Below are 24473 nucleotides of genomic sequence, written 5' to 3' on the forward strand. Positions count from 1 at the left end.
CAATTGCAAATGATAGAATCACAATCACAAATGCTAAATCAATAATCAATAATCAATAATACTTTCTAGCAAACTTTAGTAAAATTTTGTGTAAGTTTATCTTCAAATCTTTAAATTCTTCTTAGAAACCAGAGCTTGAGCTTCAGCTGATTTCAGCACCAGTTTTGATGTTATTGGTCAATATTCCTGTGTTTGGTTTTATCTCAGCATAATTTAGTTCAATTGTCTAAGTATGTGTCAGTAAATAACAACAGTACATTTTTTTCTCCAGGCACATTTGAGTTGCAAGTACATGGTTTTTTATCTATAGATCTATCATAGAAGTGAGTTATATGTAAAGGTGGCGTCGGCATAAGTAGATGAAAATATAAACTTATCATATTTTACTAAATCTACTGCTTTATAGAATAAGTTTGTTTTAAATACATACCCACTGCATAGCAACATGGAAAGGAGACATAGAGCCCAGCAGATCTCCAGCATCATCACAAATGCTGACATTTCTTCAGAAGGTTACTGATGATATCTTTTATTGTTTGTTGTTACTTCATAAAATACCTCAAATTCTTTTTTAGCTTTTCATGTATGTCCAGTTGAATGAATTCCTTTGTTAATAGCCACCTCTTACTACTGCAAGCATTTCTATTTATTTGATTCTCATAACTAAGACAAGACTGACCGCAAAGCATAATGTTGGACGTAACGTAAAACAAAGGAGCTACATGTAGGTGAAACAAAGATGACAGAGCAGCTTGGTTTTTTTGAAACTATACTGTCCAATAGTAATGCGACAGCTGTTCAATTTTAAATGGTTTTTATGTTTTTGGAATTGTTCCTTTATGATTTAAAATTATGGTTAGCATTAGGCCCGCGCAATGAGCTAGTAAAATAGGTAGGTGCATACCTTACTATAGGTTCTCTAAATATAATGGAAATTTTGCTTCCTTGCTTGCTTTTCAATAAGCTTATGTTAACAAAATAAAACAGAATGTTTAGTTTTTTTAGCTTTGCTTAGATTTACATCAACCAAGACGCAAGCAAAAATGCCCTCATTTTTATTTTTAAAAAAACATTTTTATGTTCATTTAGGTTTCAAGTTATTACATTATTGTAGCAGTATCTAAAATATCTAAGAATAAAGTTGGCAAACTGTTGGTTACTAGCATGTAATCAGAGTGGCCAATCAGGTGGATTTAGCGATTCATTTTAAACTCCTGGCTAAGTATATAACAGTTTGTTCTCAATGTTGGCAATAAAGTAAAGAGTTATCTACTCTCGCTACGATATTTGAGCTTATACAAGCAACTCTCACTATTTGCTTAAGAAACTTAAAAAGGTCGTTTATTAAGGTCATAGACCAAAATATTTATTAAAAAAAAGAGGAAGCCTTTGTTTTTTAGCACTATCAGGTACACAGGCTAAGCCTAGATTGTATCATAACTATCAGTAGGATATCCACGACTGATTGGATGAACCCCAATAAATGGATGTCCCGTATTATCTTAGGCTAGACTTGTACAGAATAATGTGATAGCATCTGTTGCAGTAGATTGTAAAGACACAAATTACCAAAATAATTAAAAATATTATTTTAACAATAATTACCAACAAAAGAATGGTGTTCAATGAAATTAATGTGTCAACAAGTTGAATAAAATAGCTTGCTGTTCCAAAGTTGTTCAATTTCTAGCTGTTAAAAGTGCTACCTAGTAACAGTTAAAATTATATAGGTTTTAAAGTAAGACATTCCATATACCGAGCTGCATAAGTATGTTCCTTCAAATTTTACAACAGCGGCATCGTAACGCGTAAGCACAATGTGTCAATTTATACGTCATTTAGCGTGTGAAATCAATAAAAGAGATATACCGTCTATGATCAATAAGAGCAATATAATTCTAAGGCCTATGTAGCTCAGTGGTTAAATGTGTGGTTATAAACTTGCAGTTGTGATCTTCATGAGTTGAAATCCAACTTCTGTTGAATTTTTCATTCCAAAATTTAATAACTGTTGCTGGATACACGGATTCACAAAATATATATATATATATATATATATATATATATATATATATATATATATATATAGATATTGGTCCTATATATATAGATATATACTTTAGATATTGGTCGGTGGTAAGCACCATGAAGAGGTTTTGTGTGCCAGTCAATTTCCTCATCATCAGGGTCCATTGTAAGAGCAGCCGATTGAAATTCAGCTAGCAACTTATCTGAAGTGGCCATGGAGGCTGCATAGGCTTTGATGCTTTGCTCTTCCGCTTTCACTGTCTGCTGTACACTTTTGAGTCCCCTACCGCCTATATATACATACATATATATATACATACATATATATACATACATATATATATATACATACATATATATATATACATACATATATATATACATATATATATATGTATATATATATACATACATATATATACATACATATATATATACATATATATATACATATATATATATATGTATATATATACATTATATATATATATATATATATATATATATATATATATATATATATACTGATGAAGAAGTATATATATACTGATGATATATATATATATGTATATATATATATGTATGTATATATATATATGTATGTATATATATGTATATATATGTATGTATATATATATAGGCGGTAGGGGACTCAAAAGTGTACAGCAGACAGTGAAAGCGGAAGAGCAAAGCATCAAAGCCTATGCAGCCTCCATGGCCACTTCAGATAAGTTGCTAGCTGAATTTCAATCGGCTGCTCCTACAATGGACCTTCGCCCTGATGATGAGGAAATTGACTGGCACACAAAACCTCTTCATGGTGCTTACCACCGACCAATATCTAAGGTTGGCGATCTTTACCAGACATGTATGTGGCTGAAAAAAGGAAACCTAACGGCCAATACAGAGTCGCTAATCATGGCAGCCCAGGAGCAAGTGCTCCCAACAAGGCAACTCCAAACAAAAATGTATCACACTAGAGACGATCCTAGATGCAGACTGTGCAAAGATGCACCTGAGACCATCCAACACATCATCAGTGGATGCAAGCAGCTAGCAGGAAATGCATACACTGAGCGGCATAATCATGTCGCAGGTGTTGTGTATAGAAGTCTATGTGACGAGTATCGCCTTAATAAACCACAACACTGGTGGGAAGCTCCTGGTAAGGTCAATGAAAATGACCGCGCTAAGATCCTCTGGGACTTCTACATCCGGACTGACAAGCATGTCCTGGCAAACCAACCAGATATAGTGGTGGTGGACAAGGAGAACAAGAGAGCTTCTATAATAGATATAGCAGTACCCAATGACTACAATATAGCCAGCAAAGAAAAAGAAGAGGTAGAGAAATATCTCCCTCTTAAAGAAGAGATTGAAAAATGCTGGGATATAAGAACAACTATAATCCCAGTAGTCATTGGGGCACTGGGCGCAATAACACCGGCGCATAAAATGTGGCTTGCCCAGATACCAACAGCAATCAACTCAGGTGACTTGCAGAAAAGTGCGCTATTGGGAACAGCTAAGATCTTGAGGCGAGTGCTCAAACTACCAAGTCTCTGGTAGGAGACCCGAGTTAGAGCAGAAACTACCACCCATACGGGTTAACCGGAGTGAGGAAACAATTTTATATATATATATATATATATATATATATATATATATATATACAGTAGACGCTCCTACAACGCAAATAATCTGTTCCAGAAAGGTTTACGTTAGATGAACTGTAAAATACATATAAATTGCCTAATTGGTTCCAAGATCTTTTTAAACTCACCCCTTTGGCCATGCCAAAAGAAAAAACTTAACTTTTTTAATGCAGTTCTAATTCTTCAATCTAAATTCTTCTCTGCAGCATTATTGGTTTGCATCGACAACTTCTTTCCTTTTTCTGATCAAAGTTTTTTATTCTTTTGGAGTTATTGTTCCTTTATGGTTTAAAATGGTAGATAGCAAACAGGCTCGTTCTATGAGCTAGTACAATAGGTAGGTGTGTATACCTTAGCATAGACTCTAAATAAAATAGAAATTTCCTGTTCTTGTTTGCTTTTCAATAAGCTTTTGTCGATTAAAATTTAATCAAGTGTTTTATTTTTTTAGCTTCTTTAAGTATACATGGACCTAAACACACAAAAAAGTTCCAGGTATTATATAAAATATTTTTATCTTGGTTTGGTTCTCAGGCCTTTAATTTATTGTAAAAGTAACTAAAATATTTAGAAAGGAAGCAAGGAAACTGGTTTACTAGCTTGTAGTTGTGGCTTTAGCAGGAGAACTGGCTAGCAGATAGCCAGTTCGACCTCAACTTTAGCCATAAAGTTCAGAGTTATCTGCTCTGGTAACAATATTTCAGTTGCATAGGCAACTCCAACTGTCTGCTCAAAAAACTGAAAATGTTTATAGTTAGGAATAATTTAAGCCAGACAAGACAGCCCTACTATTTAGCAATCTCAGGTACATGGGCTAAGCTTAGATTAAAGAGTTCATCTCATAGCTACCAGTTGAATATCTACCACTGGGAGAATGAACCCTGATGAATGTGTGACCAGTATTGTCTTAGGCTAGACTTGTGCCGAACAAGATAATGACATCTGATGCAGTAAACCATAAAATCACAAATATCCAAAATAATTAAAAATATTACTTTAAAGGTAGACTTGCAACAAAATTCAAATTACAGTTATTTGTTGTCAAAAGATTCACCATGTCTTACTCTGTTGTGTTGTAGGTGCCAAATATGTGGGAATATGATCACAAGCTCTTAAAAGCTTAAAAGCTCAAAAGCGAACAGCTAATCACAGCCATCACGAAAACACCGTAAATTGGAATCTCTTTATTTCGATGATGTACTCAAACATTGTGGTTACTGTTTTTGATCACGTGAAATTAAAGGCCAATAAAAAGCTCAATATAAAATTTTTACCGGTTTTACCGGTTCTACCGGAAACCTGTATCAAATATAGATGCTGCTACTTTACAGTTTTGTTTCGGCTTGGCCTAATATTCTAGTCATAATCTGATCATGTGACCCATACTTCCCGCCAAACGGGGAGAACAATTTCTGCAGCATTTTTGACTATCACAGATGACCAACAGGCTCAACATGTTTATCAGAGGATAATGTGCACTCCTTCGAGCTAAGGTTGAAAAATTAAACAATTTTTTACAGTAGGTTTTGAGATATCAGTGCTCAAAGTGACAACGTTACAATGATGATAAAATAGACGCGTAAGGACAATAGACATGGTTTTATTGAATGCGTGAATTATATTTGTGAAAATATTTTGACGAGTAAGGTTGCATAAAAGTGTAAACAGAAGCCATCGAGTTCAACTTGGAAAGTGATTCCAATCTTTGGCGTTTTCGTGATGGCGGGGATTAACTGTTCGTTTTTTAGCTTTTAAGAGTTTGTAATCACATTTCCACATATTTTGCACCTACAACACAGCAGAGTAAGACATGGTGAATCTTTTGATAACAAATAACTGTAATGTGAATTTTGTTGTAAGTCAACCTTTAACAATAATTACCAGAAAGTCAAAATGTGTTTAATGAAATTAATGAAATTAATGTGTCTGCAAGTTGAATCAAGTAGCTTTTTGTTTCAGATTCAGTTAATTTCCGGCTGCTAAAAGTTCTACTTGGCAGCAGTTGAAAATTGTGAGTTGTAAGCAAAACATTCCATATAATCAGTTGCATGAGTGTGTTCATCAATATAACTCTATTTATAACTGTAACTCTATTTATAACTCTAACTCTATTTATAACTGTAACTCTATTTATAACTGTAACTCTATTTATAACTGTAACTCTATTTACAACTCTAACTCTATTTACAACTCTAACTCTATTTATAACTCTATTTATAACTCTAACTCTATTTATAACTCTAACTCTATTTACAACTCTAACTCTATTTACAACTCTAACTCTATTTATAACTCTAACTCTATTTACAACTCTAACTCTATTTACAACTCTAACTCTATTTATAACTCTAACTCTATTTATAACTCTAACTCTATTTACAACTCTAACTCTATTTACAACTCTAACTCTATTTATAACTCTAACTCTATTTACAACTCTAACTCTATTTACAACTCTAACTCTATTTACAACTCTAACTCTATTTATAACTCTAACTCTATTTACAACTCTAACTCTATTTACAACTCTAACTCTATTTACAACTCTAACTCTATTTATAACTCTAACTCTATTTACAACTCTAACTCTATTTACAACTCTAACTCTATTTATAACTCTAACTCTATTTATAACTCTAACTCTATTTACAACTCTAACTCTATTTACAACTCTAACTCTATTTATAACTCTAACTCTATTTACAACTCTAACTCTATTTATAACTGTAACTCTATTTATAACTCTAACTCTATTTATAACTGTAACTCTATTTATAACTGTAACTCTATTTATAACTGTAACTCTATTTACAACTCTAACTCTATTTACAACTCTAACTCTATTTAAAACTCTATTTCTAACTCTAACTCTATTTATAACTCTAACTCTATTTACAACTCTAACTCTATTTACAACTCTAACTCTATTTACAACTCTAACTCTATTTATAACTCTAACTCTATTTATAACTTTAACTCTATTTATAACTCTAACTCTATTTATAACTCTAACTCTATTTATAACTCTAACTCTATTTACAACTCTAACTCTATTTATAACTCTAACTCTATTTATAACTCTAACTCTATTTACAACTCTAACTCTATTTATAACTCTAACTCTATTTATAACTCTAACTCTATTTATAACTCTAACTCTATTTACAACTCTAACTCTATTTACAACTCTAACTCTATTTACAACTCTAACTCTATTTACAACTCTAACTCTATTTATAACTCTAACTCTATTTACAACTCTAACTCTATTTACAACTCTAACTCTATTTATAACTCTAACTCTATTTATAACTCTAACTCTATTTATAACTCTAACTCTATTTACAACTCTAACTCTATTTATAACTCTAACTCTATTTATAACTCTAACTCTATTTATAACTGTAACTCTATTTATAACTGTAACTCTATTTACAACTCTAACTCTATTTACAACTCTAACTCTATTTACAACTCTAACTCTATTTATAACTCTAACTCTATTTACAACTCTAACTCTATTTATAACTCTAACTCTATTTATAACTCTAACTCTATTTATAACTGTAACTCTATTTATAACTCTAACTCTATTTATAACTCTAACTCTATTTACAACTCTAACTCTATTTATAACTCTAACTCTATTTATAACTCTAACTCTATTTACAACTCTAACTCTATTTATAACTCTAACTCTATTTATAACTCTAACTCTATTTATAACTCTAACTCTATTTACAACTCTAACTCTATTTATAACTGTAACTCTATTTATAACTCTAACTCTATTTATAACTGTAACTCTATTTATAACTGTAACTCTATTTATAACTGTAACTCTATTTACAACTCTAACTCTATTTACAACTCTAACTCTATTTACAACTCTAACTCTATTTATAACTCTAACTCTATTTACAACTCTAACTCTATTTATAACTGTAACTCTATTTATAACTCTAACTCTATTTATAACTGTAACTCTATTTATAACTGTAACTCTATTTACAACTCTAACTCTATTTACAACTCTAACTCTATTTACAACTCTAACTCTATTTATAACTCTAACTCTATTTACAACTCTAACTCTATTTACAACTCTAACTCTATTTACAACTCTAACTCTATTTACAACTCTAACTCTATTTATAACTGTAACTCTATTTATAACTGTAACTCTATTTACAACTCTAACTCTATTTATAACTCTAACTCTATTTATAACTGTAACTCTATTTATAACTCTAACTCTATTTATAACTCTAACTCTATTTACAACTCTAACTCTATTTATAACTCTAACTCTATTTATAACTGTAACTCTATTTACAACTCTAACTCTATTTACAACTCTAACTCTATTTATAACTGTAACTCTATTTATAACTCTAACTCTATTTATAACTCTAACTCTATTTACAACTCTAACTCTATTTATAACTCTAACTCTATTTATAACTCTAACTCTATTTATAACTCTAACTCTATTTACAACTCTAACTCTATTTATAACTGTAACTCTATTTATAACTCTAACTCTATTTATAACTGTAACTCTATTTATAACTGTAACTCTATTTATAACTGTAACTCTATTTACAACTCTAACTCTATTTACAACTCTAACTCTATTTACAACTCTAACTCTATTTATAACTCTAACTCTATTTACAACTCTAACTCTATTTACAACTCTAACTCTATTTATAACTCTAACTCTATTTATAACTCTAACTCTATTTACAACTCTAACTCTATTTATAACTCTAACTCTATTTACAACTCTAACTCTATTTATAACTCTAACTCTATTTATAACTCTAACTCTATTTATAACTCTAACTCTATTTACAACTCTAACTCTATTTATAACTGTAACTCTATTTATAACTCTAACTCTATTTATAACTGTAACTCTATTTATAACTGTAACTCTATTTATAACTGTAACTCTATTTACAACTCTAACTCTATTTACAACTCTAACTCTATTTACAACTCTAACTCTATTTACAACTCTAACTCTATTTACAACTCTAACTCTATTTACAACTCTAACTCTATTTATAACTCTAACTCTATTTACAACTCTAACTCTATTTACAACTCTAACTCTATTTATAACTCTAACTCTATTTACAACTCTAACTCTATTTATAACTGTAACTCTATTTATAACTCTAACTCTATTTATAACTGTAACTCTATTTATAACTGTAACTCTATTTATAACTGTAACTCTATTTACAACTCTAACTCTATTTACAACTCTAACTCTATTTATAACTCTATTTATAACTCTAACTCTATTTATAACTCTAACTCTATTTACAACTCTAACTCTATTTACAACTCTAACTCTATTTATAACTCTAACTCTATTTACAACTCTAACTCTATTTACAACTCTAACTCTATTTATAACTCTAACTCTATTTATAACTCTAACTCTATTTACAACTCTAACTCTATTTACAACTCTAACTCTATTTATAACTCTAACTCTATTTACAACTCTAACTCTATTTACAACTCTAACTCTATTTATAACTCTAACTCTATTTATAACTCTAACTCTATTTATAACTCTAACTCTATTTATAACTGTAACTCTATTTATAACTCTAACTCTATTTATAACTCTAACTCTATTTACAACTCTAACTCTATTTACAACTCTAACTCTATTTATAACTCTAACTCTATTTACAACTCTAACTCTATTTATAACTCTAACTCTATTTACAACTCTAACTCTATTTATAACTCTAACTCTATTTACAACTCTAACTCTATTTATAACTCTAACTCTATTTACAACTCTAACTCTATTTACAACTCTAACTCTATTTACAACTCTAACTCTATTTATAACTCTAACTCTATTTACAACTCTAACTCTATTTACAACTCTAACTCTATTTATAACTCTAACTCTATTTATAACTCTAACTCTATTTACAACTCTAACTCTATTTACAACTCTAACTCTATTTATAACTCTAACTCTATTTACAACTCTAACTCTATTTATAACTGTAACTCTATTTATAACTCTAACTCTATTTATAACTGTAACTCTATTTATAACTGTAACTCTATTTATAACTGTAACTCTATTTACAACTCTAACTCTATTTACAACTCTAACTCTATTTATAACTCTATTTCTAACTCTAACTCTATTTATAACTCTAACTCTATTTACAACTCTAACTCTATTTACAACTCTAACTCTATTTACAACTCTAACTCTATTTATAACTCTAACTCTATTTATAACTTTAACTCTATTTATAACTCTAACTCTATTTATAACTCTAACTCTATTTATAACTCTAACTCTATTTACAACTCTAACTCTATTTATAACTCTAACTCTATTTATAACTCTAACTCTATTTACAACTCTAACTCTATTTATAACTCTAACTCTATTTATAACTCTAACTCTATTTATAACTCTAACTCTATTTACAACTCTAACTCTATTTACAACTCTAACTCTATTTACAACTCTAACTCTATTTACAACTCTAACTCTATTTATAACTCTAACTCTATTTACAACTCTAACTCTATTTACAACTCTAACTCTATTTATAACTCTAACTCTATTTATAACTCTAACTCTATTTATAACTCTAACTCTATTTACAACTCTAACTCTATTTATAACTCTAACTCTATTTATAACTCTAACTCTATTTACAACTCTAACTCTATTTATAACTCTAACTCTATTTATAACTCTAACTCTATTTACAACTCTAACTCTATTTATAACTCTAACTCTATTTATAACTCTAACTCTATTTATAACTCTAACTCTATTTACAACTCTAACTCTATTTACAACTCTAACTCTATTTACAACTCTAACTCTATTTACAACTCTAACTCTATTTATAACTCTAACTCTATTTACAACTCTAACTCTATTTACAACTCTAACTCTATTTATAACTCTAACTCTATTTATAACTCTAACTCTATTTATAACTCTAACTCTATTTACAACTCTAACTCTATTTATAACTCTAACTCTATTTATAACTCTAACTCTATTTATAACTGTAACTCTATTTATAACTGTAACTCTATTTACAACTCTAACTCTATTTACAACTCTAACTCTATTTATAACTCTAACTCTATTTATAACTCTAACTCTATTTATAACTCTAACTCTATTTACAACTCTAACTCTATTTACAACTCTAACTCTATTTATAACTCTAACTCTATTTATAACTCTAACTCTATTTATAACTCTAACTCTATTTACAACTCTAACTCTATTTATAACTCTAACTCTATTTATAACTGTAACTCTATTTATAACTGTAACTCTATTTACAACTCTAACTCTATTTACAACTCTAACTCTATTTACAACTCTAACTCTATTTATAACTCTAACTCTATTTACAACTCTAACTCTATTTACAACTCTAACTCTATTTACAACTCTAACTCTATTTATAACTCTAACTCTATTTATAACTGTAACTCTATTTATAACTCTAACTCTATTTATAACTCTAACTCTATTTATAACTCTAACTCTATTTATAACTCTAACTCTATTTATAACTGTAACTCTATTTATAACTCTAACTCTATTTATAACTGTAACTCTATTTATAACTGTAACTCTATTTATAACTGTAACTCTATTTATAACTCTAACTCTATTTACAACTCTAACTCTATTTATAACTCTAACTCTATTTATAACTCTAACTCTATTTATAACTCTAACTCTATTTACAACTCTAACTCTATTTATAACTCTAACTCTATTTATAACTCTAACTCTATATATAACTCTAACTCTATTTATAACTCTAACTCTATTTACAACTCTAACTCTATTTACAACTCTAACTCTATTTATAACTCTAACTCTATTTATAACTCTAACTCTATTTATAACTCTAACTCTATTTACAACTCTAACTCTATTTATAACTCTAACTCTATTTATAACTGTAACTCTATTTATAACTGTAACTCTATTTACAACTCTAACTCTATTTACAACTCTAACTCTATTTACAACTCTAACTCTATTTATAACTCTAACTCTATTTACAACTCTAACTCTATTTACAACTCTAACTCTATTTACAACTCTAACTCTATTTATAACTCTAACTCTATTTATAACTGTAACTCTATTTATAACTCTAACTCTATTTATAACTCTAACTCTATTTATAACTCTAACTCTATTTATAACTCTAACTCTATTTATAACTCTAACTCTATTTATAACTCTAACTCTATTTATAACTGTAACTCTATTTATAACTCTAACTCTATTTATAACTGTAACTCTATTTACAACTCTAACTCTATTTACAACTCTAACTCTATTTATAACTGTAACTCTATTTATAACTGTAACTCTATTTACAACTCTAACTCTATTTATAACTGTAACTCTATTTATAACTCTAACTCTATTTATAACTGTAACTCTATTTACAACTCTAACTCTATTTATAACTCTAACTCTATTTATAACTGTAACTCTATTTATAACTCTAACTCTATTTATAACTCTAACTCTATTTATAACTCTAACTCTATTTACAACTCTAACTCTATTTACAACTCTAACTCTATTTACAACTCTAACTCTATTTACAACTCTAACTCTATTTATAACTGTAACTCTATTTACAACTCTAACTCTATTTATAACTGTAACTCTATTTACAACTCTAACTCTATTTATAACTGTAACTCTATTTACAACTCTAACTCTATTTATAACTCTAACTCTATTTATAACTCTAACTCTATTTATAACTTTAACTCTATTTATAACACTAACTCTATTTATAACTGTAACTCCATTTACAACTCTAACTCTATTTATAACTGTAACTCTATTTATAACTCTAACTCTATTTATAACTCTAACTCTATTTACAACTCTAACTCTATTTATAACTCTAACTCTATTTATAACTCTAACTCTATTTATAACTTTAACTCTATTTATAACTCTAACTCTATTTATAACTCTAACTCTATTTATAACTTTAACTCTATTTATAACTCTAACTCTATTTATAACTGTAACTCTATTTACAACTCTAACTCTATTTACAACTCTAACTCTATTTATAACTCTAACTCTATTTATAACTCTAACTCTATTTATAACTCTAACTCTATTTATAACTCTAACTCTATTTATAACTGTAACTCTATTTACAACTCTAACTCTATTTATAACTCTAACTCTATTTATAACTCTAACTCTATTTACAACTCTAACTCTATTTATAACTCTAACTCTATTTATAACTTTAACTCTATTTATAACTCTAACTCTATTTATAACTGTAACTCCATTTATAACTCTAACTCTATTTATAACTTTAACTCTATTTCTAACTCTAACTCTATTTTATAACAGAGTTAAGTGGTATTTCTTTCATTGCTGATCATGCACTATTTTTGAGTGATATATTTTACCTGCATTTACCGACATTTTTATCTTATGTAAGAATGAACAAGAAAAAAGAGTAAACACAACCAAAGATGCTTATTCTTTTTGGAATAATAATCTATCTATATATATTTAAATCTCTGTGTATGTTTGTCTTTTGTTCATGTTTTTTTCTGACATTTTTGTGTCCAGTTATAGCCATTAATATTTAGCAATGAAAATTCTGCAAGTCACTAACATTGAACTTGTGACAATTCAAATGGCAGGTTTGGACAGGTTGAGCTGTCAGTCAAGGTTGTGAGTCAAACAAGTTACTACTATTACTACAGCTTACTGCATTATTATTATTAACAATAAATACTCACTGTGACTAAATTCAGCTGGGAGGCTAAAACATACCTGCAAACTTTAAAACAGCAGTTACTGTAGGTAAATCAAAAATCTATAGAAGTGCTCCAAAATCAATTACATAAAGTAATACAGAAATTCAAAACCCACAAGAAATAACCAATTGTTTTAACCTATATTTTATGCTCAAATAAGCTACATGTATATTAGCTCAAGCCTTTAGCAACACTTCAAGTCTATAGGATGATGTAAATAATGTTTACCAATTACCAACAGTTACTTACAATTTGAGTTTAGTAGTGTCAATGGAAATTATTTTAAATATTTGTTCAAAATAATTAGGTTCAGAGAAGTGTAAGACACCAAGCCAATATTGAGTCCCCTAACCAGAACTCATCACTGACGCTCTAAATAATAACAATGATAAATAATAAAAATAATGGTGGTTAAAAACTAAAATCTCCTTGCTTTGCTTTTCTGAGTCACACAGTCAGTGAAGCCAAGCAAACAACAGGTACAAAAGGTAACAATGGATCATCCCACAAGATTCCTTTTTGAATATCAACCATGGGCAGGTTCTGACGTGTCTATCGTATTTTTATGGTCGTGTTTGATTGAGACTAATTACTACCCTCAACTTCAGCTATTTTTAATGTTGCCCATGTTCCGTAAATGTTATTATCAATATTATTTTTACCATATATTTGATGTTATTATTGTTGTTACTAGTATTATTATTAGTATCATTATTATCATTATTATATTATCTTTGATAGTTTTGCAAAACACAGGATAGTTTGCATGGATTGTCAGTAAACAAACATACACATTGAGAACAGAAATTGTCCATGACATCATCAGTACATTTAGTGATGCAAAAATTTTTGTTGTCTCTTGTCTGCTGCATGAGTGCCCCAACTTTTAAACCAATAATAGTCATTGCAAAATGTTAATTTTGGAATCGTCTTCTACCACCAATTTTGAGTTAGATTTTGTTAAAACTTGCCATAAACAGCTATTGATTGATTTTATCTCACTCAATGAATGATATTGTTTCTCAACCACTTTTAGTTGTTTCTTCAAAGTCTTCTGGCCATTACCAAAGTTAAACTAAAAGTCGTTAAATGCTTCATTGATAATATCCATACATTAACTCTTAATCTGTAATTTTAATCTACTATTACTTTATCTTTTGCCAAAGTTTTTATGGTATAGACATTTATCACAAACTAACTCTAAGAGAATGATTGATTTTTGTTGCAAAAAAGAGCATTCTGACTAATTCTAAATCTGCATCATACTCCACCATATCTTATTCCAACGAATAATCTTTTCAAATCTTAGCATCTTTGTACTTTGTCAATGCTAAATGTTTATATTGCGCCGATTAAAGGTTTCAAGATTGTTTATGGTTTGTGTCCTCATTTTTACATGACAGTTACAGGTTCTATCTAACTCACTTCACCATTTCAACTTTGTGATATAAATAAATTGCATACATGTCTAATATTTATTTTAAAAATATCATCTTTAGCTGCTTTAATAATCTTCCACCTATTATCCGTTCTCTTAGCAGAGAAAAATATTTTAAAGACTATAATTTTTCAAACTATTTACTTGATGTTAATGGCTAACTGCTACTCTTCTTTTTTGTTTTCTTTTTGTATTTTGTTTTATGATTCTTGTATGGCATTATTTGGAAAAAAAAACCTGTTTTTAATTAAATTATTAGTAATAAAATGGTACATGAATACTATTTTTGGCCGAAATATTATAATACAAACTAGTTATACTTATCCTAGCATTATTTTACTGAGTCATTATGTAATGAATGTACTGTTTGTGAATTAACCAAATGTCTTGAAAATAACCTGCAGGATATTAAATGAAAAAAATTGGAGTTGTGCTCTCCCTTTAGTTATCCCTCCATTGGATTGTTTATTGGTAATAACTTCTGTTTTTCTTGTTAAGCTCAGGTACGTTAAAAAAATAATTGGTATTTCACACCAGATGCATATTTTTGCCAAGACTTTTACAAAGATCTGTCACTTTTAGGCTGCTCTTAATTATAAAAAATGATATATCATGTCATCCTGCATAGACAGAATATACACATTCTTCACATACTCATCATTTTCACAACAAGTTTGGAGTTGTGCTTTCTTACCAGCTTCGGCAATAGCTAATTGCTGTCAGGTTTACATTAAAAGATATATTCAGTAAAACAAAATAGCAAAGATCTGTAAGCGTGATTCAACCGTGATCACTTGAAAATCATCATAATAGGAGCGAGGAGTAAGCATAAATGCTTCACTTATTTAGACTTGGCAAAAATCTCATTTTTCTCTGTATAAATTTGTTAGTTTTTAAACCTAAAGAGGCCACAAAATTTTCATAAAACTAAGGACAAATTTTTTACTAGATCTTAAACCTAAAAAAATTTCTTCCTTAGAGTTTTGGGTTCAAAATTTATAGCTAAACAGTAATCATGGTCACTGTTAACTGGTAACCGATGGTTACGATAGTGACCATTTTACCCGAACAGGCAACATGTTGGCTCTGAATGATGAATGAGGTTCTTAGATATTCTTTTTCGACAAATCAGGCGAGAATTTAAAGAATTATGCAAGGTCCAACTCAATGTCTTACTCAATAGAGGTTTTGAGATTCCAAGAAATATATAGCATTCAGGTCAAGCTATTGCAGGCACGATTGCATTGTTAATTTATCAGCAAATAATTATCAATGTTTTGCACATAAATAAAAGGTTGATCCATATCAGTCGAGTGGAAACTGATGCATTTGTGATTTGCTGAAAGAATTTATCTCCAGTGAACATAATCTCAAATCAAATTTGTTCCTTATCGAAGCAAACTGGTCTAATTTGAAATTAGCTGTCAAATGATAATGGCGGGACACACAAACAGCTGTTTCCATATGGCATAGAATTTACATGTTTAACAGATATGTGACAATGATGAGTGGCAACTGGAAATTTTTATGAAACCGAAAGATAATCCTTTAATTGATTCAATCAATTAAACATCGAAGATCTTTTGGTTCAATCAATTAAACAAGCCCAAATTTTTGTGGCTTTGCTTAACTTTTTCAGAACACCTAGTTTTTTTAATAGTTTTTTTTAAAGCTGTGCAAAAGTTATTGAAATTATTGCATTTGAAATATATAGCTAATATGCTGACAATATTTTAATAACAAGAAAAATAACAATAGTGGTAATGGAGAGTTCAGCAAGGATGCCGTGACCTTCACACAAGTCACGCCAATTCTCATTGGTCAAGCCATTGCCAAGTCAGTGTGACCTTTAGTAGCGCCAGCGCAAATCCGTGTGCGCATGTGATGCGTCCTTGTGATGTGTCTGTATGTGCATGCATGCCGTTTGCTTGCATGATGTGTGTGTGTGTGCGTGTGTGCGTGCGTGCGTGTGCATGAGTGATTGTGTGTGTGCGCGTGTGTGTCCATGCATGTGTGATTGCGTGTGTGTGCATGCGTGTGCGTACGTGTGTGCGTGAGTGTGCGGGTGTGTGCGCGTGTGTGTAGCCACATCATATATTTACACTACACAATAGTAAATTGTTTTGAAAATTGTTACAATTATTACTACGGCCTGCTGTATCATTAACATAACACGACTAGCCATACCAGTTTATAAAAGAGTAACTTGTTCAACCATCTTACATGTTTTTAGATTCTCTTGCGATCAAATTACTGTCAAGTCTTTTTATTTATTCTATCCTGTTAGAAGTATGTGGAAGGAACTTTGTGTTAGAACTTGGCTCATGATTGGATACTTCAGGACAAACAGGCATCCTACTCTGTAAAGAGGGGTTGTTGAGAGAGACAGCGAGAAAGGAAAAAGAGAGAGAGAGAGGGAGAGAGACAGCGAGAGAGGAAAAAGAGAGAGAGGGAGAGAGACAGCGCAAGAGGAAAAAGAGAGAGAGAGAGGGAGAGAGACAGCGAGAGAGGAAAAAGAGAGAGAGGGAGAGAGACAGCGCAAGAGGAAAAAGAGAGAGAGGGAGAGAGACAGCGAGAGAGGAAAAAGAAAGAGAGAGAGAGACAGCGAGAGAGAAAAAAGAGAGAGAGAGAGAGAGAGAGGGAGAGACAGCGAGAGAAGAAAAAAGAGAGAGGGAGAGAGACAGCGAGAGAGGAAAAAGAGAGAGAGGCAGCGAGAGAGGAAAAAGGGAAAGAGGGAGAGAGACAGCGAGAAAAGAAAAAAGAGAGAGAGGGAGAGAGACAGCGAGAAAGGAAAAAGAGAGAAAGACAGCAAGAGAGAAAAAAGAGAGAAAGAAAGAAAGAAAGAAAAAAAGAGGTGTGCAGCAAGAGGTGTGCAGAGGTCATGCGCAGGTGTGACTCAAAATTACCAATCTGTGTTGAGTTCTTATTTTGGAGCCGTGAGCTAAAATCGCCCGTACTCTTTGTTTTATGTGACTTTAATTACTTGCATTCCTCTACCTCTTGTTTTACACTTCTTCTATTTGTTTACTGTTTTTAGGTAAACCAATCAGTACTTGAGTACTAACCATACTATTAGCTTAAAGCAAACATATCTCTAGAGTTATGTTTGTTCTGCTGGGCTTATTTGAGGAGCCAGATAATTGCGCCAGAGAACAAATGAAATGGCAAGGGTCAAGAGTTCGGCTATTTAATTGAGTTGCATTGCGGTCTTGGACATCAGAGCTGCACCTTTATTCGATACCAAATGAAATATGCTAATTGTTGGTTTAGCCTCTCTTTGACCCGCCACTAGATAAATAACATGATATTTGGCATTGGCATTTGACCTCTTCTTGGAAAGATCAACCAGCCGTGTACCTGCCATTAGAATTTCATTAAATTTCCGCACTATATCTGACCTCTTCATGGAAAGAGTATCTGAACATTGAATCACTCATAAATCACCTGCCTGATGAGTCTTAGCTATGGCTTCTCTCTATCGCTTCACTTCTCATAAATAATGCACATTAATCTTGATTCTATATCTTTTTAGAGTAGATAAAAATTCATTTATTGCTGACAAAATCTGAGCTTTTTTAAAGGCAATAGCCATGGTTTTATGCCAATCAAATATGGTTAAGTCGGGATTGTAAGATTTGGAATTATCTACATTAGCAGAAGGAGAAAACTCTCACAATTATTTTGCAAAAAAAATTTTGATTTTAGCTTAATTACAGCAGATTTTGGGGTCAATAAACTGAATGCACGTTAACCATTAGTGCGAAAAAACAGTTCTGAGAAAACTGGTGTTAAAGTTTGAGAAACGAAAACCAATGCACAATGTTGATTACATTTCAAAACTTCATAGCAACCAATATCAAGAAGTTGTGATATTTATTTAGATTTCTGTATTTATATCCAAAAAATGATGCTGAATTTAAAAATCTATACAGATTTTAGCTGGTTGTCATAGAAATAGCTGTATATCTCTAAAAAAATGTATTAACTAATTTTCCAGATATTAAAAATGGCTTGGTAATACCGCGATATTTGGCACAGCCATAGTATCATCAACAAAATCTTTAGAAAAATACTAACAATAACGTATTGCACACCATCGGTCACTATATACTTCGATCTTGTAAACTCGAATAGTCATTCTTATATTTAAATATTATAATAATCTTATAAAATCAAATAATTATTTTTATAATTATATATTGTAATAATCTTATAAGAATCGTTAAGAAAATATTATCGTCATTCCCTTCACTTTCACTGCTTTTTATATCAGCTAGAATACCAAAGTACTCATTATAAGTGTTCAAAATGTCAGAACTATATTTAAAATCGGCAAAAAAGAAACGATTACTTTTATCCGATACCATTTTTCAGTACTTCCTGTTTAGCATAGCAACGGTTTTAAAGGGGTTTTTCCGAGGGTTAAAGACTTCTATTGGCTAAACTGACTTCATATTCAGAAAGATCACTCTTTAATTGGTCCAGACGTTACAAAAATCGTTACCAATATTATAAATTCAGTTGGTGCAACTTCAAAGTCGAATAACTCAACTTCGTGGTTTGCGACATAACCATGGTTTCTGTGATCGCAACCCATATATATTTTTAGCATATCTAAATAACTTAAGCAAATATGTTTTGGCACGTTAAAAACTGATGTTTAATATAACAGAACATAGAATTACGTTAATGAGGGTTTCTTTTCAATTTTGAGCAGCAGCTCCTTGAAAAAGAAGGTTCATTGTAGCTTCATGTAGATGCCAGACAGCCTCACCAAAATCAAACAATGTTTGGGTCAATAAAAGCTGCTACAAGTTTTTAAAAACAGCTATATATACATATATAGGTTGTGAACATAGATTTGCTCTTGTAAGCCTAAAATTTAGTATCCAACAGCAAAGTTTCCTACTTAAATTTAAATGTAGACATAGTGAAGACTACCTATCAACCTTAAACATTACAAAAACAGTAGAAGAAAGAGTTTTAAGCTAAAATACGAGAGTTATTCAATAATTAAGGTGAGTTAAAGGATTTCTATTATATTTAGAACCTAAATTTTCTCTTTAAAAAGTTTGTATAATTTTTACTGATGACTTTCATAGTTTTCATTGGAGATGATGTAGCCTACTTATTTAGCCAATAACAGAGTTTATAACAATAAATAAAAACCGATAGATGATCTCTATGTTCAGTGGCTGCTTTACCCAGTTAGTTCAAGTCTGATTAAAACAGCTCATAGTTTTCATAGACACAAAAACAGTGGCAAGACCTTCCTTCTCTGCTTTTTCTCTCGTGAAATTATCCACGATAGCAAAGGAGTTCTGTTTCTCTCAGATTTTCTGCTTAGTGTTCCATAACAATTCATGATACAATCAATCCGCAAATTTGCTTCATCCTCAACATTAAAAGGTCAAGCGAGTCAAGGTCAAGCGAGTCTTGTTATTTGCAAATTCTTATTGAATGTTTTATAGTTTCCAAAGATGGAACCATCACTCACAAGTGAGGCACAAAAAAATGCCACGCAAGCAAGACAGGAGTGTGTCTCTAAAACATCTGGCATAGAATTCCTTATCCTTTTAAACGAAACCTCTGTGTTAACCTGTAACATGCAAATCGTCATTAAAACACTGTCGCGTGATAACTCCACTTGAGCACCATTCCAAATCTGTATTATCCATGTCATGGAAACAGTTTATTTTTGTCCTGGTTGAAAAAAGTGAGCTAGATTCTGCTCTATAATGATGTCAGACATAAAGTGCTGTTGGCACAATTTGAAAAATCTTTGTGTAATTGACACAGAACATTCATGGAGTTAAAGATGAGTACTAATATACTTTTAAATGATTACCTGGTGGTATACAGAGGTCTAACCACAATTAAGGGAATTCAACCACAATTGCCCTTGTGCTAAGTTGGGTCATCGGCGACCAAACTGGCTCTATATTTGCACTCCAGCTTGGGTGAGGAGGGTGGCTAGCAACTCAGTGGAACTAAAAAAAACCTGAAAAAGGGCAGAAAAGATTATCTGCAAGCTAACGGTCAGCTAGCTAGAGATGGTGTCTCAATAAAAACACCCAACAGAAGGCAATGACAAATCAATGTTAAAACCTGCTAAGAGCTGTCATGTTTAAAGGAAGTGGCGGAGAACCATGATCTCCTATGTCCTCACAGGACATGGTAATTTGAGAGAGATACGAGGTAACTGACAGATTGTGAAAAATAAACTCTGTTAATTGGAGATAAGAATGTTTATATGAATATTAGGTAATGAAGTATGTAAAATTTGTGTCAGGAAGTCATATGATCAGCTAATTAACAGTTTGAACTATTTTTAAAAAATATTTTCCAAGAAAGAAAAGACTGTTTTTGACGGACTTACATTTCACTAGGCACACAAAACTTTCACTAACAATTGACCGCTTAAAAAGTTTGTTTCTTTTTTTAGACACCACAACTAGAGCTATGCTGTAATTCTAAAAACATAGAACTATGCAAATTATTAACTACTAGATGGGGTTTTCAGTAATTTTTTATTTCCCTATTCATTGTGTTTATCTCATGATAACTTCTATTTGAGCAGTGTACCAGTATACTGGTACACTGCTCAAATAGAAACTATAATATAAAGTTTTACGGTAAAGCAAAGCATTTTAATGTAAAATTTATAGTCTGTATACTGATATGAACAGATTTAAGTATTTAATGCAGCTTTCCTATAAATAAACAACATCAAAAAAAATTCTGGAGTGTTTCAATATAGCTGAAAACAAATTATTTAAGACAAAGTCTTGTATAGTGAAGGTTTAGAAGTTACTACAGGGTAGCATTCTTTTTAGCATATTTTCTGCCATTAACCTAAATTTTCATTCAATTTTTATTATTCTTTTTTTTGCAATTATCATCTGACTTTAAATCAATAACAGACCATTTTTAAAATAGAGGTCACAAAGTAATAAATAAAATTTAAATGGTTAAAAAAATCCAAAATATGTTGTTTCGCTTGATTTTAAATCGAAGGGAAAAGAAAATCATGGTGCAATTTAATAATTTAATTTAATTAATGCATTTTAATAAAGGTTTAGTAATTTGATTCAATTAATGTGATTTAATAAAGACTTGATATTTGAAATTAAATAACACATAAAGCAAGCAGCAACATGCCTCACTGCCTCATGCCAACATAAGAAGCACTAGTCTATGCCGCTGTTACGTACAAGTGACAAGTAGCAATAGTACAGTACAGGTCAGATATCTACATACAACAAGCTACATGCTAGCAGTGTTCAGTGTTGTCTATAGAAAAGCTGATTTACTGTCATCTCTCAAAGTGTCTCCGGTTGGAAGAACTCTGTTAATTTTTTGTCATTTGCCAAAAGAATGTCTAATCATGGACTACATGGAAACTTTTATGGCATTATACTTGATTGATTCAAGTTAAAAATATTCCTTGATTAATCGCTGTAAAATTTTAAGCTACTTACAGTGACTTATCAGGTACCTACCTTATTTACTGAATACCACTTTCTATATTTCAAAACTTTTAATACCGAGGAGAAGCTAAAATTAATTCTACATATTTAACACGGTCTGTTTTTTTCCCAACATTAGGCAAAATATTTTAAACATTTAATAAGTTGAACACATTGAATCCTTGCTTATATAGAGAGTGTTTTCATCTCAATGGTTAAGATGAAAGAAGCGAGGAATATTTGATATTGTGACTATTAATAGCGGCACTCGAGCACACTTGAGGCACCAACTATTAAAGTTTTGAAAGTTGCCAAATTAAAAAAGTTCTTTTAATTTTTCTTGGCAGTAAGCTCATGGTACTCTTAGATAATTGCGCTAACCGCGTGTTTTGATACTTTCTGTCACTCAGTTAAACCACTTGCTAGCTACCAACCTATTTTCCCACATTACATATCTTGCAGTAAAATTTATACACAACGAAGAGATGCCATGAAGCTGTTAGCTTAGTGCTAGCTATTAGAGTAACAGGAGTTGACTGGCTATAGATTCTGGTATCGCATAGTAACAGCTGCTTTTATAATAATTACTTACTTTTATATAATTACTATGTTAACATTTAAAAATGAATATTAAAACTTTTGTTTCAAAATAAACTTTAAACATAAAAACTAGCTGCCATTTTATTTGATAAAATCATAAAATGTATTTATAAATTTGAAAAATTATTTCACATTTGAAAGAGTAGATTAGAAAATATTGTTTGAATAAGCTTAAAAGAACTTTTGAGTTGAACAATATTATTCTTTTTTCTCGCCAATAAATCAATTAATTAAAATAGACCACAATTTTATTAAATATAAAGCAGACTGAACATAGGAAATGCAGAGGTTTCTGTTAACAATAACTGAATAAGAAAGCTTTATGTAAATACAATTAAACAGTAAGTATTTGTGTTGTCAAGAACACTAGAAAGTTTAAGCTCTCAAAAAGAGGTAGTTTTAGAATAAATAGTTAGGCTGGCAAATAACGCAAACATTAGTTTTTAACGCCCATTCTTTCAGAACATATTTACTAAATTTTTATGTCAGCTCACAGGCATTTATATTCAGGCCTATTAGACAAACATGTACATGCAGTTTTCATGCAGCTATTCATGTCTGGTTTTAAGCTTAACTTCAGAATAAATATGCTGATTGCTGTAATCCTATTCGTAATTCTATTTCTAGATGCAATGAAGTTCATAACAACTGTTTGCTGTTTGGGTACTGCAGTCTGATGGTTAAGCTTGTTACCTCTAGATCTGGAGGTTTCAAGATTGAATCCAGTAGAGTGCAGATGCTTTTTTAGCTATAGCTGGACATACAACCAGATTTTGAGATTAATTTATAGGTGAAGCGTACTGCTTAAAGAACACCATGAAGGCTTATCAATCAGATTACACTTTCGTACCTGATCTGTAAGCCCTCAGTGCTTTATAGCAACAAGCTCACTATTTATGAAAGTTTTCTGATATGTTTTACTAGATAAAAAGCTCAGTTGTGTTAGAGGCAGTTCATAGCATCAGTATGTTCTGTAACCAACTTTCATAAGTGCAGTTCCCTACAGAAATAAGGTATATGTGGTATATAAGGTATTGTGCACATAGATGAATTACATTTTGATCGTAGTTAGGCCTGGCAAGTTGAGACATACATGCAGACATGCAGACATGCCCTTGTACTCATTTATGCCCAAATTGTCTTAGAAGTGCTTTTCTGTTACTAGAAGCTAAAAATCGTTTTTATTCCAATGCTTTCCTAATACATAAACAGGAATTCATTGTATGTTGTGCAAGTGCAAAGTAATTTAGTAAGAATGGCTAGGGTAGGTTGAGGTTGAGCTAGAAGTACCTACTTTTTGTTTTATAGGTATTAACTTGTTTTTATAGCATGAAGCATCACAAGTCGCATTTTCACTACTCTTATTCATAGATAAAATAGTGTTTTATATTTGCGTTTTTGTAATAGCTATTAAGATAAAATAGT

General features: G+C 30.6%; 1 protein-coding gene across 1 annotated transcript; it reads left to right on the top strand.

Moving 5' to 3' along the window:
• Nucleotides 1-445: 445 nt before the first annotated feature.
• Nucleotides 446-17874, top strand: LOC137397556 (octapeptide-repeat protein T2-like). Its single transcript, XM_068083847.1, has 2 exons — nucleotides 446-512; nucleotides 17321-17874. The coding sequence occupies exons 1-2, from the start codon at nucleotides 446-448 to the stop codon at nucleotides 17872-17874; spliced, it is 621 nt and encodes a 206-aa protein (XP_067939948.1).
• Nucleotides 17875-24473: the final 6599 nt, after the last annotated feature.

Source organism: Watersipora subatra, chromosome 5 (assembly GCF_963576615.1).
Source record: "Watersipora subatra chromosome 5, tzWatSuba1.1, whole genome shotgun sequence".
NCBI lineage: Eukaryota > Metazoa > Bryozoa > Gymnolaemata > Cheilostomatida > Watersiporidae > Watersipora > Watersipora subatra.

Coding starts and splice junctions, on each gene's coding strand:
- LOC137397556 (XM_068083847.1), top strand. CDS start 446: ATGGAAAGGAGACATAGAGCCCAGCAGATCTCCAGCATCATCACAAAT. Junction 513..17,320: donor TGCTGACATTTCTTCAGAAG/GTTACTGATGAT, acceptor TGGATACTTCAG/GACAAACAGGCATCCTACTC.